The sequence below is a fragment of the Triplophysa rosa genome, linkage group LG1 (assembly GCF_024868665.1).
Source record: "Triplophysa rosa linkage group LG1, Trosa_1v2, whole genome shotgun sequence".
In the NCBI taxonomy this organism is placed as follows: domain Eukaryota; kingdom Metazoa; phylum Chordata; class Actinopteri; order Cypriniformes; family Nemacheilidae; genus Triplophysa; species Triplophysa rosa.
This window is the reverse complement of record NC_079890.1, coordinates 2,331,270-2,348,422: the sequence shown is the minus strand read 5'-3', so window position 1 is coordinate 2,348,422 and position 17,153 is coordinate 2,331,270. Positions and strand designations below refer to the sequence as shown.

General features: G+C 37.7%; 1 protein-coding gene across 6 annotated transcripts in view; it reads right to left on the bottom strand.

The window, feature by feature from the left end:
• LOC130553536 (A-kinase anchor protein 13) overlaps positions 1–17,153 on the bottom strand; it is a 62,814-nt gene that overhangs the window by 36,200 nt on the left and 9,461 nt on the right. For all 6 annotated transcript variants that reach the window (XM_057332572.1, XM_057332564.1, XM_057332587.1 and 3 more), the window contains exons 3-8: positions 15,914–16,070; positions 12,580–12,867; positions 10,780–10,963; positions 8,943–9,135; positions 6,633–8,457; positions 3,127–3,209 (exon numbers count right to left, since the gene is read on the bottom strand). In XM_057332572.1, the coding sequence (XP_057188555.1) occupies positions 3,127–3,209; positions 6,633–8,457; positions 8,943–9,135; positions 10,780–10,963; positions 12,580–12,867; positions 15,914–16,070 (2,730 nt within the window). The remainder of the gene's footprint in view (positions 1–3,126; positions 3,210–6,632; positions 8,458–8,942; positions 9,136–10,779; positions 10,964–12,579; positions 12,868–15,913; positions 16,071–17,153) is intronic.

Sequence of the window (17,153 nt, the reverse complement as noted above, 5' to 3'; positions counted from 1 at the left end):
CGTACGCAGAAACCGTGACACCGAACGTCGCTTATTTCCCACATGAGGTCCTGACAGACACAATCTCCATGGCTGAAGCGTTTGGAAAAATGAGAAGCTCCTAATCTTTCACATCTGTGTGAAGGGCCAGCCCCTTTCCCTCGCTCATGCCCCACACCCCTCTCTCTCTCTCTCTCTCTCACTCACACACACACACACACACACACACACACACACGCTCTTTCACATGTGCAAACAGTCTCTTTTCCTCTTTCGTGTCTGCAGGCCAATCCCAGCCTCCCAAACTCTCCTGTTCACATCTGCACATGGGCCAATCCTACAATACAGAGAATTGTCCTATCCAATTAAATGATTGAGTTTATATTAGTTCATGTTATCACAATAACATACTTAAAGGTAAAGTCACCCAAAAATGAAAACTTGTTGTATAAATGTCTTTGTTCTGTTGAACACAAAGAAAGATATTTAGAAGAATGTTAGCAACTGAGATTTCTGGGGCACCAATGACTACTATTAAAATGGTTGTCAAAGGTGCCCCAGAACTGCTTGTTTTCCTAAATTCTTCAAAAAAAATGTGTGTTCAATAGAACAAAAAATGACAGAATAATTCTTTCTACTATGGTATTAAAAAGGTTCTTCGATGACATAGAAGAACCTTTAACATCTGAAGAACCTGTCTGTTTCACAAAAGGTTCTTTGAGGCGAAAAAGGGTTATTTAGATTAAATAAGTAAGAAAGAGATGATCCTTTAAAGAACCTTTGACAGAATGGTTCTATGTGGAACCAAAAACGGTTCGTCTACAGCATCGCTGTGAAGAACCTTATAAGCACCTTTATCTTTAAGAGTGTAGTCAATGGTGCCCCAGAAATCTCAGTTGCTAACATTCTTCCAAATATCTTTCTTTGTGTTCAACCAAACAAAGAAATTTATAAAGATTTGGAATATGGCTGTCAAACGATTAATCATGATTAATTACACCCAGAATAAAAAATACATATATCAAACATAATATATGACTGTGCATAATAATTTTGCATACACATACATGTGTACATATTTAGGAAATACTTACATGTATATATTTATATTTATTGATAATTTGAATTATATATAAATGTAAAAAAATTTATTCTATTTTACATTTTTCTTAAATATATGCATGTATTTGTATGTGTTCATGAACACAAAATCATTATGCACAGTACACAGGAATACAGTACATTATCACAAACACAATGTTTTATTCTGGATGCGGTTAATCATTTGACAGCCCTAGTTTGGAACGACTCGAGGGTGAGTAATTCGTGACAGAACTTTCATTTTTGTGTGAACTATCCCTTATAGCTGCTAACAAAACGAAAAACATTTATTGAGCAAGTACATAAAAAGTCAGAATTCAGAAATGTCTCATTACCTTACCAATGGTTAACTTATAGTAATAGTTTGACGTCACGTGACTTCAACATAAATAAAGATACGAAAAGCAACCTGCAATGTCATGTTTCAAACAGAGATGGCGATAGAGAGGCAAAATCACAATCTCTGTGTTTCTCGAATCAGACTCACCCTAACACGTTGCTAAAGCTCTTCACTGTTTAGCATATAAACACAGATACACAAAAAACACACCTTCTGCCTCAAGGAAACATCGCAGAGAGGCACCTAATAAGTGTTCTCCACAGGAGAAACGGGCAGGACTCGTGGCTTTATATTGTCTGCAGGGTGCTGGACATAACTTGCAGGAAAAGACCCTCAAAACTCATGCTTCACTTAAAAGGGAAACCCCAACCCCCATTCCCAACAGTTGTAAAGAAAACTGTGGACGAACAGCTGGCCCAGGGGTCACGGCACGACACTGTCAACGTCCAGCAAGAGAACGCCTGATCAATCCAAACAAAACAACAATCTTTCACCTCACAAAAAGTTTTATGCTAAAACATGACCAGTCGAACAGAGCCCACCTCTTGTCGGCCCATGTGATCTACTAACTTTTTTGCTTCCGTTTCTATGGGAACTGAGACAGCTGATTGGATTTATGGGTAATATAGTTCTTAACCGTTTGGTTTATGGTTCTGAACTTACTCATGAACCTTTTTTAACCAGCTGTTCAAATCTTTCCTGATGTGTCGCAACATTATCTTTTCATAAGTCTTCCAAGATAAAAAACAACACATCGCCCAAAACACACACACACACAAAAACACGAAATAAACACACAAACACAAGACCACATCGTGTCCAGCAACAGTATCTGCACTTTTTCCTCCAGTCCTCTCAGAAAGTGAGCAACTCCACAGGACTTCACAGATCAACTCCACCACATCTAGTGTTTCTGTGACCTCACAGACTCAACAGCGACTGATTTACATCGAATAACACAAGAGCAATCATATTGTGTGTGTGAAGCACTTTACAATAAACCAGCAGAACTTGAAAACAAGGCTAGGGAGTCTGAAGAACACAAGGCTTCGCATATCACAACATAAAATTGTATATTATTGAGACAGAAATAAAAAGGTCAGTGCTTACGACTATTTCAATGTTTATCAAATGTGTATCTTCATACCATTACGTAACAAGCGGCCTGAAGATGAAAGCAATAAATACATCTGTTAGCGGTTAAACCAAGGGCTTAAACTACAGGGTTCCACTAAAATACAAAGTGACAGGAGGTTTTTCTAGGAAATATCGCCCCCATTTGGAGTCTAGTGCTTTAAATGATTTACTTCAAAACATCGGTTGACTTTGTGCCGAATGTTGGGCCATAATGTATAATTTAACAGTTTTGTTTGTGACATATTTGAAATACTTAGGCCTATAATAAATGATGCAAAGCCTCTAACATAATAAAAAGTAAATATTTGAAATGCACCCAAACTGTTGTTCAGACTTAAATGGTGGCCGCTGTAACTTGCACACAGAAAATACAGTTACTGTATGTATGTTTATGTTATAGTATTAACATACAAAAGTGAGTGTAGCGGTAAAGCTTTAATAAGTCGAGATTTACTATGACAGGTCAGATTTTAGTCGTTTACGTTATGTCATAACATACACCCACAATCTATTTCATAAGCGAAGCAAAATTTTGTACATTAAATATCTATATTAAATATAGAACTAACCATTGGTGCGTTTCTGTCAATGTCCACATCAGTCCATGTCGTCTTCTGAGTGTCCACTTGATCCTCCGAACAGCCATACGCCCCTGTGATGGGACAATTAGCATTTCATATAGTAATAAAGAAATATATTGTACTAAAATATATAATATTATTTAAAACATATGAAAGGAATAGTTCACCCAAAAATGGTCCCTAAGTGTCAAGTGTTTGTTCACTCAAGACTGGAAAATATCAGTCATATTTTTATTAAGGGATAAATTAACAGAATTTCCTGCACTACAAATCCGTCAACCAAACAGGGATATTTCTGGCCTTGCATCTCGGCAAAGATAACAACACGCTTGAAAAAACATGGGTGTATCAGCAATCTTTTTCGGTCACTGTGAGAACAGAGAGAGAAGTTCAGGAAATGGACGATGACCTCGTCTTGTAACATTACTTCCCTGGTCAACCCATGACATCACCTGTTGCTAAGATACAGTCTGTTGTGTACATAAGTCATGATGTACTATACACACTGTTCTCTCTGGCATGAGCGTGATGAAGATTCACGGGCCATATTCAATTATACTTTTGGATGCAAAAGGTATAATTACTGAATTTTGGTTGATCATGGAAGGCGTAGTGCTTTTGGAAAATCCTCTTACGCAATCACACTGTAATATGCTATTATTGTTGAGATAAAACATGGACTAAGGCAATGGATTTTAGCCTTCACTCTTAAAAAATGCCGGTGCTTAGAAGGCTGCCATAGAAGAACCATTTTTGGTTCCACAAAGAACCATTCGGTCAAAGGTTCTTAAAAGAACCATTTCTTTCTTACCTTTTTATAATCTGAAGAACCTTTTTTTGTGAAACAGAAAGGATCTTCAGATGTTAAAGGTTCTTTAGTGAACCATTTAGACAAAAAAGGTTTTTCTATTTTACAAGAGTGTTGCAGGAAACCCAGGCATTTTTTAAAAAGTACAATTTCTAGTTCTTGCAAAAGTTCAGCAGTGCATTCAAATATACAGGCTTTGCGTAAATGTGTCAGTGCGTGTTAAAAAACGTTTAACTTTGGTCAAAACGCTGCACTCACAGTGCATGAGGGGCAGGACAAACAGCACACCAATCAACCGGCATATCTAACTTGTACAACTAAAATATAACGCAGAAGTAAATATTTTTGTCTCAGAGAATCCATGTCTGTACCAAATGATATCCCCGGGCTATATTAAAGGGGTCATATGGCGTGAATACGTGTTGTTCTGTGTCTTTGGTGTGTTATAAGTTGCCCATGCATGTATTAGACACGTAAAATTGCAGAAATGAAAGTGTGGGAACAAAAGATGCATTCTATGTAAAAGCGAATGCTCACCCAGACCTGCCTGAAACGCCTCGTGTAGCCACACCCCCACAAATCTACGTCAGTTGGTGGTCTGATTTGACTAAGACCGCCCAAATGTATACGCAAGTAAGGTGGGCGTACCTGTCAGTACAATTGAAGAGGAACCTGATGTTCCAAATATGGTAAGAGGCGTTACATTTCTGTCACACGCTTGCAGTATTCGACCAATCACTACGCACTGGTTAACTGGCCAATCATAGCGCACCTCGCTTTTCAGAGCCATGAGCTTTGTAAAAAATCTGTGCTTTTCAGAGAGGCGGGGCAAAGAGGAGATACAAACATGCACGGTATGTGGAAAATACAGCGTTTTTGAACCTTAAATCGTGTATACACATTACATTACATCTAAAACAAACCATAATATTCGCCCGTCAAATAAATGCCCGTCAAGACCAAGGTTATTTTAGTTTACTAAAATTAAAACTTAGAAAATGTTTCCTTTCATTGAAATCAGATAAAATACGGAGCAAACATTTTTTGGAAAAACTTAACTAAAGGAAAATTTGAAATGTTGGCTTAAAAATAAACTGAAATAAAATTAAAGCACTAAAATTATAATATTAAACAAAATAAAAAACATAAAACTAAAATAAAAATTAATTAATTGAATTTAGCAATATAGAAAAATAAACAAATTAATTATAAAATGATAAATGAAAAATCTAAAAATAAAATCTTATTAAAAAACTAAATAATACTAAAATCAAAACTATAATAACTCTGGTCAAGACCACGGCTGGCAGCCACTTTAAAAATCCTTTAGCGAAGAGGGTTTTTCATTTGATAGTTCTTTATATTTACAATACAGTGTGTTTTTCACATCTATAAAATTTATCCTATAAAGGGTATAGACCACTTTGGAAAACGTAAGCAGCGCTGAGCAGCAGGTGATGTTTCATTTTTTAACATCACAAAAACGTTAACAAAATACGTTAACAAAATACAAAAATCAACAGAACTTAAAAGAACAGAATTTTTTGTGACTAAATATTGTTTTATATATATACAGTATATGAAGAGATTGGTTCCAAAATAAGATAAAGATTTTCATGAAATCAAAGAAATCATGTTTTTATTGTGTTTTATTGTGTTAGTTATGGCTGGAATACACAACAAGACTTTAAAAATCTGAACAGACTTAAACTAGACATCATACACTTGCAGACTTTATACTGATAAAAACTGATCAAATCTGCAGACTGGCACAGACTTTCTGAAAATCTTGGCAAAATCTGAGCAAAAGTCTTGTAGTGTATTTTAGCCTTTAGCTGTATTTTCTGGGTTATTGTGGCTTAAATCAAAACAAACCAACGGCAGTTTGATTGATATTAATTGGAATGCACAATAAAAAAACATGTTTTTTTTTTTAATTAAAACGAAGTTATCTCAATTTGGAACCAAACTCTTCATATGCTGTTGATTAACAAAATAAAAAAAACACGTTGTGTTGTTTGTTTGTTAATTCATAGTTCTTTATTTGTACAATACAACGTGTTTTTTATTTATTTGTATGTTCTTTTTATTTTGCATTATTATTATTTTATATAGCGCATGTATAAGATATACTCGTCATGGGCATAAAAAGAGATCTGTATATTTGATGTGACTAAATATTGTTATGCAAGTAATCAATAATTCTATTTTTGTAATTATTTTAGTATATATTTTGCTGTATTTGCCCTATATGTTTTTACCATATATGCATTTACCTTATTTGCCGTTTATTAAAAAAATAAAATATGTAAAAATATGGTCACACTTTATTTTAAGGTCCAATTCTCAGTATTAATAAACCATTAACTAGGACTTTTGCCTCCGTAAACTCCTAATTTGTTGCTTATTAATAGTTAGTAAGGTAGTTGTTAGGGTTAGGTATTGGGTAGGATTAAGGAGGTAAATTATGGTCATGTTGAATATGTGCTTTATAAGTACTAATAAACAGCCAATATGCTAATAATAAGCATGCTAATAAGCAACTAGTTAATAGTGAGAATTGGTCCCTATACTAAAGTGTTTCCAAATATATATATATAAATTGCACATTTACCATTAATGGTAAAGAAAACGGATTATGCACACTTTGTCTACAAATATAACTTATTCTAATTCTTTAACTCACCTTTCAGCAGGTCTTCTTCATTCACTGGTTGTGCAACCTCGTGTACGTCAACCTCTGACTCTTGGATGTCTTTAGGATATAATCCTGCCGTGTCCTCCTTAGAATCTTCGATATGTAAGGCACCACCTACATGGTCATTGTGGACCAAAGAACTTGACGGATCTTCTGTGTCTCTTGGGTCTTTTTCAGAGATCCCCGTGTTCTCCGACTCATCCAGTTTGTCTAAAAGAGCAGGTAGGATGCCATGATCCCCAGATTGATCTGTATGCATAAACACTCCACCTGCTTCCCTTTCTGAAAAGTCTGTTTGTGATGTGGCCTGCGTGACCTCATGGTTTGAGGTCATATCCTGCATCTGATCCCGAGGACAGTCATCTGGGAGATTCACAATCTCCATATCTTCAGGCATGGATGACTCAACAGCTTCCTCCGGTGTCGCTTGAGCTTCGCAAAGGAATTTGTTCATCTGAAGGTAACTACCATGCAGATTCTTGCAACTTATTCGAAATCTGTCGGAGGACCAGAGCTCAACATCATCGGGTTCTAAGGTGTCCTCGCTGGTGGGTTTGTGAGGTTCTGATTCAGTTTGTAATGTGTCAATACATCTCTCTTCGTCCTTCTCACCTTCTTCTACCATTGGATCAAGAAATGTTTTTTCTACAGGAAACAGTTCTTGGTTTATTTTACACAGTTGAAGTGAAAATTCCTCATAATTGTTAACCATCCGTGAGGTCGTTTCGCTAAGCTTGCATACTGTGTCATCCTTCTCCTGGCCTCCATTTGTCTCGGAGAGGGACGATTCTTGTAACTCCTCTAACTTTTCATGAGCATCCTCAAACAATTTGTTGTCATCCTGGTCAACAGCTTTGAACAAATGACCTCGACTGTCTTCCACATTACAGAAGATACCACAAACACCTTCCTTCTCTCCACCCTCGGATCCTTCCAACTCATGGGTTCCTGGTTCATCACGAAAGTCTTGACAAGCGTGCATTTCACTCTCGGCCAAACTTTGTTCTGAGCAGTCCGCATCTACATCTTGCTTCGGGTTCATCAATGAATCGTTTCTATCTTGTTCATCCTCTATAAATGAATCTTCCAAGACCGAGTGTAAATCCGGCGGCTCTTCCTTGACCTTCTCTGGTCCTAACGCATCTACAAACCCATCCTCCCCCTCATCGTCGGTCTCAGCTCCCTGAGAACAAGATTCAACATCCGAGCTTTCCGGTGTGTCTAAAGACTGCGTGATTCCCATATCTCCTGCCTCTTCTGTGTGACCAAACTCAGATTGTTGCTTCTCCTTTGAATTTGGTCCGTCTTGCTGATTCTCCCCCTCAGCCCGACCCGATGTTTCACAGATGAAGTCCTCAGCTTTATCAGTTCCCTCTTGCTGTCGTCTACAGGAAGGCGCTTTGCAGTCTATACTCTCACTCTCGGATCTGCTCTGTAAACCATCACTACTATGTCCCGCGTCCCCGGCACTAACCACACCTACATCTAAACTCTCCTCTCGCTCTGTGTAATCTCTCTGACTGTTTTCACAAGCATACACCCGCTGATTTTCACTGTTACCATTGTGTAAGGGAGACGCCGTAGTTTCGCAGCCGAGCGAGGAACCTCCGTCACCCTCCCTGTTATGTAACAGATCCAGCCGGTCATTACATGCTTTGTTTTCTTTTGTGCTGAAAGGAGTGAACCCCAGCTCTCTTATATCAAGGGAGTCGCGCTGCGTCTCTTCCAAACAGGGATCTCTGGTCTCCAGGCTGTCGACACATAGTTGGGAAGTGTGCGGAGACTCGGAGCTCTGTTGAAACGCAACTCCTCCCTGATCATGAACACAGAACAACAGCTTTAGTGTTTCTCTCCTTCAACAAGCTCACTGTCTGCTGTCAACATTGGACTTGTATTGTAAATGCTATCTGGATAGTTGGAGAGTAGTTAGGGTGGAGGTCTTCCAAGAGATTTCTTGGCTCTGTGTTGGCCTCTACGTATTAAGTGGTCATTTAGTCCAACCAAAAATACAAATTCTGACATCATTTATTCACCCCCACGTTGTTCAAAATCTGTTTATGACTCTTTATTCTGTGAAACACAAAAGAAGATATTTTGATAAAATTTGGATTTTGTGTCCATACAATGGAAGTCAATGGGACCAGTGTTGTTTGGTTACCAACATTCTTCAAAATAACTTTTTGTGTTCTGCAGAAGAAAGAAACCCATAAAGGTTTGGAATGAAATGAGGGTACATGAAAAAATTCCTTTGAGGAATTGTATGAACTGAAGAGGCGGAGTTAAACTGACTCGACTCACCTTGCCCTTTTGATGGCAGGCGATCAATCTGCGCATTTGCCGGATGTCAGCCTGCAGGTTGGGTGGAGCGCCGCCCGCTTCGCTGCTTACAGAGAGGGTGTAAGTGTTCAGAGAGGGGTGGTGCTGTACAGCCGGTGTCCAGGAGGAGATCTGTCTGAGTGTCTCGATACCGATTCCTGCGTCTGAATCCCCCCTACATCAAAACATTGATTAACACAATGTGTCGACATCATCTACAAGCACAACAACATGCTGCTTTTATCAAGATATCATTTAGTTGCATATACTTTTGTTGAAGAGACAGCAGAGAATGACTCAGATGCAAATGTAATACTCATTTACCAAAGTGTTCATAATAAGAGTAATGGCTGAAATTTGGGCCAAGTGTATTGACTAATTCTGGGTGGAGTGATCTTTTACAGTGAGGTCACATGGAAGAAACATCCAAGTATTTACAAAATGATCTGTGTGCAGGAAGCAATCACCTTGAAATAGTTTGGCTATTAATAATGCACGCAGAAAGAATAATGTCCTTTAAAGTCCCAGTGAAATTAAAAATGACAATGCCTATTTTTTCATGAAATATTGCAGCATTTATTGTAAACAATTTATCAATGTGGGTCATTCTCTTTTTAAAATTGGTGTGCCCTCATAATCTTCACTTAAAGTCTGAAAATGCACTTCCGTCTGTCTATCCATTCTTAAATGACGTATGTTAGACGGCGTGGGCGGAGCATCCGTTAACTCCTCCCCTTCAACTTTCAATCTGCTGCCAGTTCCATTTCAAAATGCAATGGCTGTTTTTATACATCCAATCAAATCGCAGAGAAAGACGAAAGCCACGCCCACAATTTTTCTCATTCGAAATTCCATTTCACTTGTAAATGCTTGAAAATACGGAAGTGAAAACGATCGTAACTTTCGTTTCATGGGGATTTTGAAGGGATAAATTATCTACCCGCTCTTATAGATTATTAATTTATTTATAGATTTTTAAATTTAGTATTCTTTTTAAATTAATATGCAAGCAGTTTTATAACCATTTGAATGCATCAAATATTTGTATGATGTAGGAAAAATGTACATAAGCAAAAAAAACGATTTCATACAGTTATATATTTTAAATGGTGACCAAAGTAGATAACAATTACATTTTAATGTTAAATCCTGATTTGATTTTGCTGATTTTTCAAGGTTAATGGATTATGAGTCAACCCATTGGAGCTCTTGCATACAGGGCGATGACGTACTTCCGCTAAAATCTCAGCCAGCTAAGCCACTTCCGCTCTCATTCCGCTGAAGTAATTTTTCATCAAGCGATGACGATGTGTTTAGTAAGAAAACATTCAAATTTCAGCGAACCGACAACACTACGGCGGAACATTGCTACGTACATATATGCCTTTGTCATCATGCCTTGAGCAAGTGCAAAAGTTTACTTAGCTTTTTTTCATATTTGTGAATGTAGCTTGAAACGGATAGCCTAAAGCGCTTCTCCTTTTTGGTTGTCAATGTATGACGTAGTGTTTGGATAAATTGACTCACGTCGTTGACCGTAATCCTATGTGCATCTTGAAGCGACCGAGTGAAAAACGCAATTGTTTCCAATGGACACTACGTGCACCGGATGTAACAGAGCTGGCGGAGATTTTAGCGGACGTACATCATTAGTAAAACAGGCAATTTTTTACAAATAAATCAATATTTTATTAAATAGGATACATCATAAGCAGTATTGGAGAGTGGTTATAATCCATCTTTATGCTCCCATGAGATAATCCTTACATAACCTGTGTGATAATCTGTCAGGGGGTCAATCATTTAAATTTGGGCTCACTGTCTGAAGAGCTCCAGCAGTGCCGTGTGTCCTCGGCTCTGGGCGATGAGTGCCGGTGTGGCCCCCTCTTTATTGCACAGGTTGAGGGCCTCTCGGGCCCCCGGCTGCTTCAGGAGAAAACTGGCCACTTTGAAAAGTCCTCGTCGAGCTGCGAAGTGCAGGAGGGTCTCTTGAGGTTCCAGCCCTGAAATGAGAGAAGAGGGTGTTCGTGAAGACAAATAAATGGATGTTAGTTACAATTGAGTTAAGTGAAAATACAGCATGCGTAATTGCACATAAACAAACGCATAACGCAAACACACCTTTATTCTCCATCACAGCTGACCTGCTTGTCAGACATAACAAAGCCTAAATGCTCAATCACTCAACAAGCACACAATGTTTTATTTAGAAGCCACAAGAGCTGAAGTTAATTAAAGTATTTGATTATATAAAGGACAGTACAAGCTCTTGGCAAGACTTGCGATGAACGAGGCTAATGTACAATGAGTTGAGCCTATAACGTGTTGAATGAGCTGCTTGAATCCCTCACACCTGTCCTTAACACACCCCGAACTCTCCCGTAAAGGCTCAGCGAAATAATCATAAATTCTCAATGTTTTTAATACACTCCAAAGTGTGTAGCATGATTATATGCATTTATTCATCAATATGCATCTTTTTTTATTTAAATTATGTGTTAGTGTTTATCAGAGGTGGACAGTACTTAAGTATTTTTACTCTCAAGTACATTATAAAGACCTTAGATAATAAAGCGTTATGTTTTTATGACCTTAGAATGAGCTATTTCTATCTACATACACCGCGGGTCCCCTTGCATGGAATTCACCATGTTGTTTCTACAGTAGCCCCAAAGGGACAAACTGCTCTACAGAGTGCGTTTTGTATGTTATCTCCTTTGGCAAAGAAGTGAAAACGTGACGACATCTTTGTCCTGTGTCAGCCACCGTAGTGCTTCGAAAGGGAGGGGTGGAGTGAGCCTTTGGTTGCAACCTGACCACTAGTGGTCTAAATTTCATACACTGGACTTTTAAGTAATGTCACCTCTGGTGTTTATTTGTATTATGCTACTACATTTGTTCATAAACAATAATATCTAATACAGAGTATGAGCCGGGAAAAATAATTGGCATTAACATTTGTATTATTTAACTCTTTGAGTCTTTTAAATAACAACATAATGTTACATACAGAGATCAAATGAGAAGGATTTTATTTTCCTTTGTGATAATAATTTATGCATTAGAGGGTTAAATAGGCAACTGTTATTTATTGTTGCGCTATTAACCGCTGTGAACCCAGAATAACTTCTGACAAACCTGATTTGGAGTCATTTATGGATGTTTATAGCTGGCTGAAAATACTTGCACTATCATACAGAACATTCTGTTCCAAATCTGTAATCTTGACTAAAAAAGAATGAACATTTTTTAAATAAAAGTCAAGCAACAAAAAATAAGCCAAGAATAACTTCTAATGTTTCCACAGACTCTTGCAAAAAAAACGAGTGTTATAAGGACCATGTACACAGTACAGGGCTATAAAGTCTTCATAATTGTCATAACTCTGCAGAATAATAAAAATAAAATATCACCAGAAGAATAAATGTTTTGTCTCAAAATTTTATCATTTAGTTCAGGTTTATTTTAATCAACCTTCAGTACTCTCAATATAAGATCCAGGGGTAAAGTGCGCTGCTCAATGTCACTTCACGTAAATTGCACAATGGATCGTCCATTTTACGGTTGAAGCTTCAACATTTTGTTTACGAGAACAAATGTCACACCGAACAGCACTCACTTGTGTTATCTCCCAGCAGGCTCCAGCCAGGGGGCAGTGTGAGATGTCTGAGGGCCAGGGCCAGACTCTGGTCCATTCTCTCGCACTCCTGCAGGGGGATCTGATGTTCATCCAGCAGCAGAGACTCCTCCAGCACGTCTGTCCGGCCCACCGCGCTCACCAGGAGCTGGGCCATGTCGAAGGCCAGGTCCTGCATGAAGAGCAGGTGTCTGCTGGCCAGAGTCTGAAGGAAACCATCAGGTCCCGCTGAACACAGGGTCACCGGCACAGACTCACAGCAGTCATGAGCTGCACAGAGAGCGGTGACGCACTTTCATAACAACTCATGCTCAGAACTTATAAGGAAATGAATAACAAGCATATTGAGGTTATTCGTTATTTGGCAGATGTTATGAAAGAATATATTAGGTTACAATAATATATAACAACACGTCAAAATGAATCATTTCTGTCTATGACAGAGCATCTATGAAGTGCTGTGGAAAAAAATAATCTGAATTTACTATTTATAGGTGTGTGTTCAGGTATAATGATCATTTTTGTTTCATTCTGTGAACTACTGACAATATTTCTACCAAATTTTAAATAAAACTGTTTCTATTTTGCATTTATTTGCAGAAAATGAAAACTGGAGAAACAGGTCAAATGAACAGTAAAGATGTTCAGTATTTTTCAGACCTCAAATACAGCAAAGAAAACAAGTTCACATTCACTTTTAAGCAATAGAACGGTAATAGTTCTATATGTATTTAGGAAAAGTTCAAACATTCTTTTTTCTATGTAATAATTTAAAGTTTCAATGTGTCTTGTCATGCTGTCAGTCTCACGTTGCTGTTGTATTTCACCATGTCTTCTTTGTAGACTCAGTATCATTTATAAACACTCAAGCTAGGTCAAACACAGGTCCATCCAGAAAGAGGAAACACTTTCTCTATAATCCGACATCAGCAGAATTACACCTGACACTGATACAATATAACAACAAACACACAAGATTGAGAGCTGATGTACCGGACCTCATTCATTCAGACTGGAAGACAGTCAGGAGACCAAAGAGACAGAAATGAAAATAAAACTGCATTCAAAAATGACACTTGGGTCTTAACAATGAGATAAGAACAAGCTAATGCAGACAGATATGAACAGATACACTTACTACACTGGACCGTCTCTAGTCAGATTCTACGAGTCTCTATGGGACTAAGCTACAGCGTGTTCTGTTTGACTCAATCCCGTAACAGGATCACGAGGCAAACATGTTTTGTTGACAGGGTCTAAGACGAGTGTGCAGCCCCAAGCCTGTACACATATTTAAGATAATATAGACAAACACTGACCTTTGACTGCAAACAACAGCTGAGAAAAAAGGTCTAGAGGTGTTTTCACACCTAGTTCTTTAAAATAGACATAAAATAATAAAGTCAAGAAAAATAAAATAAAAGCTTTTTTTTAAACCCTGCTGTCGGTTGTGAACATTGTCCCAACCAACTTGCCAATGACACTTCAAACAAAGCCAGGAAAAGCCAGGAAATGAAACTTGTCTTTGTCATTCTGTATTTTCAGATATTTGACTTCTCCCCGTTTTGGGCTAAGGGGTCTCCGACCTTTTTGTAAGCGAGGGCTGCCTGAAGAGATAAAATCATCCAGAGGGCTACTTGTTGGATATAATAAGAAATACTTTCAAACTTTAATGAGCTTTGCATTATTTTTTCGTTTTACTTAACCTTTAGGGTCAAGTTATAATTAATCCCTTTGTTTCAGTCAATTTCACCCTTAGTTATAGCCTACCACCATAACCATTCACAAAATAAATGATTATTTTTATTTGTTAGAAACAGTTTTCCTACAGAAATTTAATCAAATAATCAAATGTAAAATAACACTGCATAAACTCGACTTTACATTGCATGTACATTGCATCCTACCTTCACTTTTAGAGCTAATACATGGATCCAGCATACTGTTACACACGCATTTTATTTTGAACTGTTTACATTTGTCAACGCAGGGCCAACAGGGCCATTTTTTGACATCCTTTGGAATTGTCATCACGTTATGACGCCATTACTTATTCGAAACAGAAATTGTCTGCCAAAATCCCACTCAAGGCAGTGGATTCTGTGCGAATCTGGACCTGTCTCGCCAGAGCGCCATTCACATTGTTTAACAAATATTACATATGATATTTGTTAAAAATCTTTATTAATGTAAATACCGACTTCACCCTGGACTGCAAGATGCATTTATCTGTTTAGTAATAAAGCGGAATCAGTTTGTTTCTTCAACTGTTATATGGACAAAGAAATGATAATATAGTCAATGGGCATAAATTGTTTTTTAATAGATACGAATATGTTAAATAATTTCTGGTTAACGTTTTCAGTCGGGCTGGTAACGTTACAAGAGTAAACTTTTTTTAACTTGAATTCGCGCATGCAGAATTACTACATTGCTATGAGCGTACGTACCTTCTTTATAATCTGGCGTCCAATATAACTAAGGAAAATTGAGGTTTCTGCAATAGAATAACTGTTGGTTGTCTTATTTCATAAATAGGCTATATATAATAAATGATTTGCTGCTCAGAACGCACAATAAACAAGCGGCTTTCAGGGTTGAATGCCTGCTCTTTAGGAACGCAGTTGTATAAGACTGTTATGGGAGGTAATACCGAACCACTTTCATGTCAGACTACTGTTTCTATCATATTTAATTGCGCATATCTTTTTAAATTAAAATGTTGCCAACATTGCCGGATGAAAATTAATGTTGCCAACATTGATCTCTCTACAAAGGACAAAGGGCAGCATGTGTTTGATTTCAGAAGCACTTCTTGTTCTGTAGAACCCTAACTACACCCCCCCACTGAGTAAACATAAAGATCATTCTAAATAAACACGGGGAAGAACATGGACAAAAGTTAAACATTCACTTGCAACCAGTGTAATATTTCTTTGAAAAACTTCTTTACCTCTTAAAAGTGAAGTAATTCTTGGATCACTAGTGTCATCAAATGCGATCTAAAAATATAGCTGCAAGCAGCAATTACGGGCTCAGGCCCAACAATAGCGCAATGGGAAATATTTTGGACACGACAGTTTAAAATCATAGGGGAAAAGCACTTAAAACACAAAAAATGTATAAGAAATATTTTTTATATCTTTAATAAGAAGAAAACTGAAACAATGTATGTTTTCAAACCGGTTTCCCGGACACGTCCTCGTCTTCTATTGTTTCAACAAACAGACGGTCCCAGCCACACTCACTCTTGAATGTTTTTAATAGATTTTAATGCAGTTCATTATGGCACTGCAGATCTAAAGGTCCAACTGACCTGGACACACAGCCTGAAGGGTGGTGTGGTCGACCCTCAGTGTGCTGGTGAGATGTCTCTGAGAGGAGCCCGTGAACAACAGGAAGAGCTTCACCTCGCCCTGTTCTCCCTCGCGGAGCACCTCATCGTCAAGATGAACTGTTAACACACAATTGCCCTGACACAAAAAAGAGAAAGGGGTTAAATACACAAAGCTTAACAATTTTAGTTATTTTTTTTACATAAAAAAGCCTTTCTAGGTATTAGTATTGCACATTTGCTTTATCTAAAAGCACAGTGATACTTGCATTGTGTTTCAGTGTTATTTATGTTTATTGTATTTGTCCCTATCTAACTAAATGAAATAAATATAATTTGTAAGATAACAGATGAAAATATTACTGGCTTCAACAAATGTTCCCATTAAATTACAGTCAGAAGGACGCAATGATTTATTAGGTTATAAATCTGAACAGTTTGCCACTAGGAAGGTATTTTCATTTTGCTGTACAGGCTGTCATATGTTGAAAACAATGAACAAATGCAAAGAGGTAAACGAGGTTAGAAATAACTGAAGTTGTGGTTTTAACAGGATATGGGGCTGGTCTGCTGAGATTAACACAGATAGCAGTTGCATTAAACCTCTAATTTAACGGCACACACCCTCACGTTCTAGAGAGAAGCTTCAACCCGACAGCAATTGATTAAAACAGCAAGTCAATGTGTCGAACTAACTTTAAAATGACCCTGTACAGATCCAAGGTGAGTATTAAACCGCTACTGCATACATTCTATTATTGCAACAGAGAGTATTTGGGTTTCGATGGGGCTACGTAATGGCTTGAACATGATCTAGAATTTCAGAAACCTGAGCCGTACGATTCTGCAAATGATTTCAGGAGAAAAATGTTTCCTATGGGAATAAATAGACAATAATGGATGGAACAACCAAAACTAGCCTAATCCATCTTTGTGCTTTGGATAATCTAATATCGTTGTACCAGTTCATTACAACACATGAACACAAAGATGGTTGTTCTTTTGAACCTTCATCATATTTCACAGAAAATCCCCTCTCATTGTTGACTGTGCGTGAGCTGGGCTTCTACTGATAGTAACATAATACTAATCACATTATGTTTTTCCTGTAAGGTGCTAAAAATCACGTCGCCCACTGGGATCCAGAAGCCATATTCCCTGGGAAGCAGTCAAGAATGGGAATTGTACTGAATCTTCATGATGCGTGTTGAAGATTTTAGAC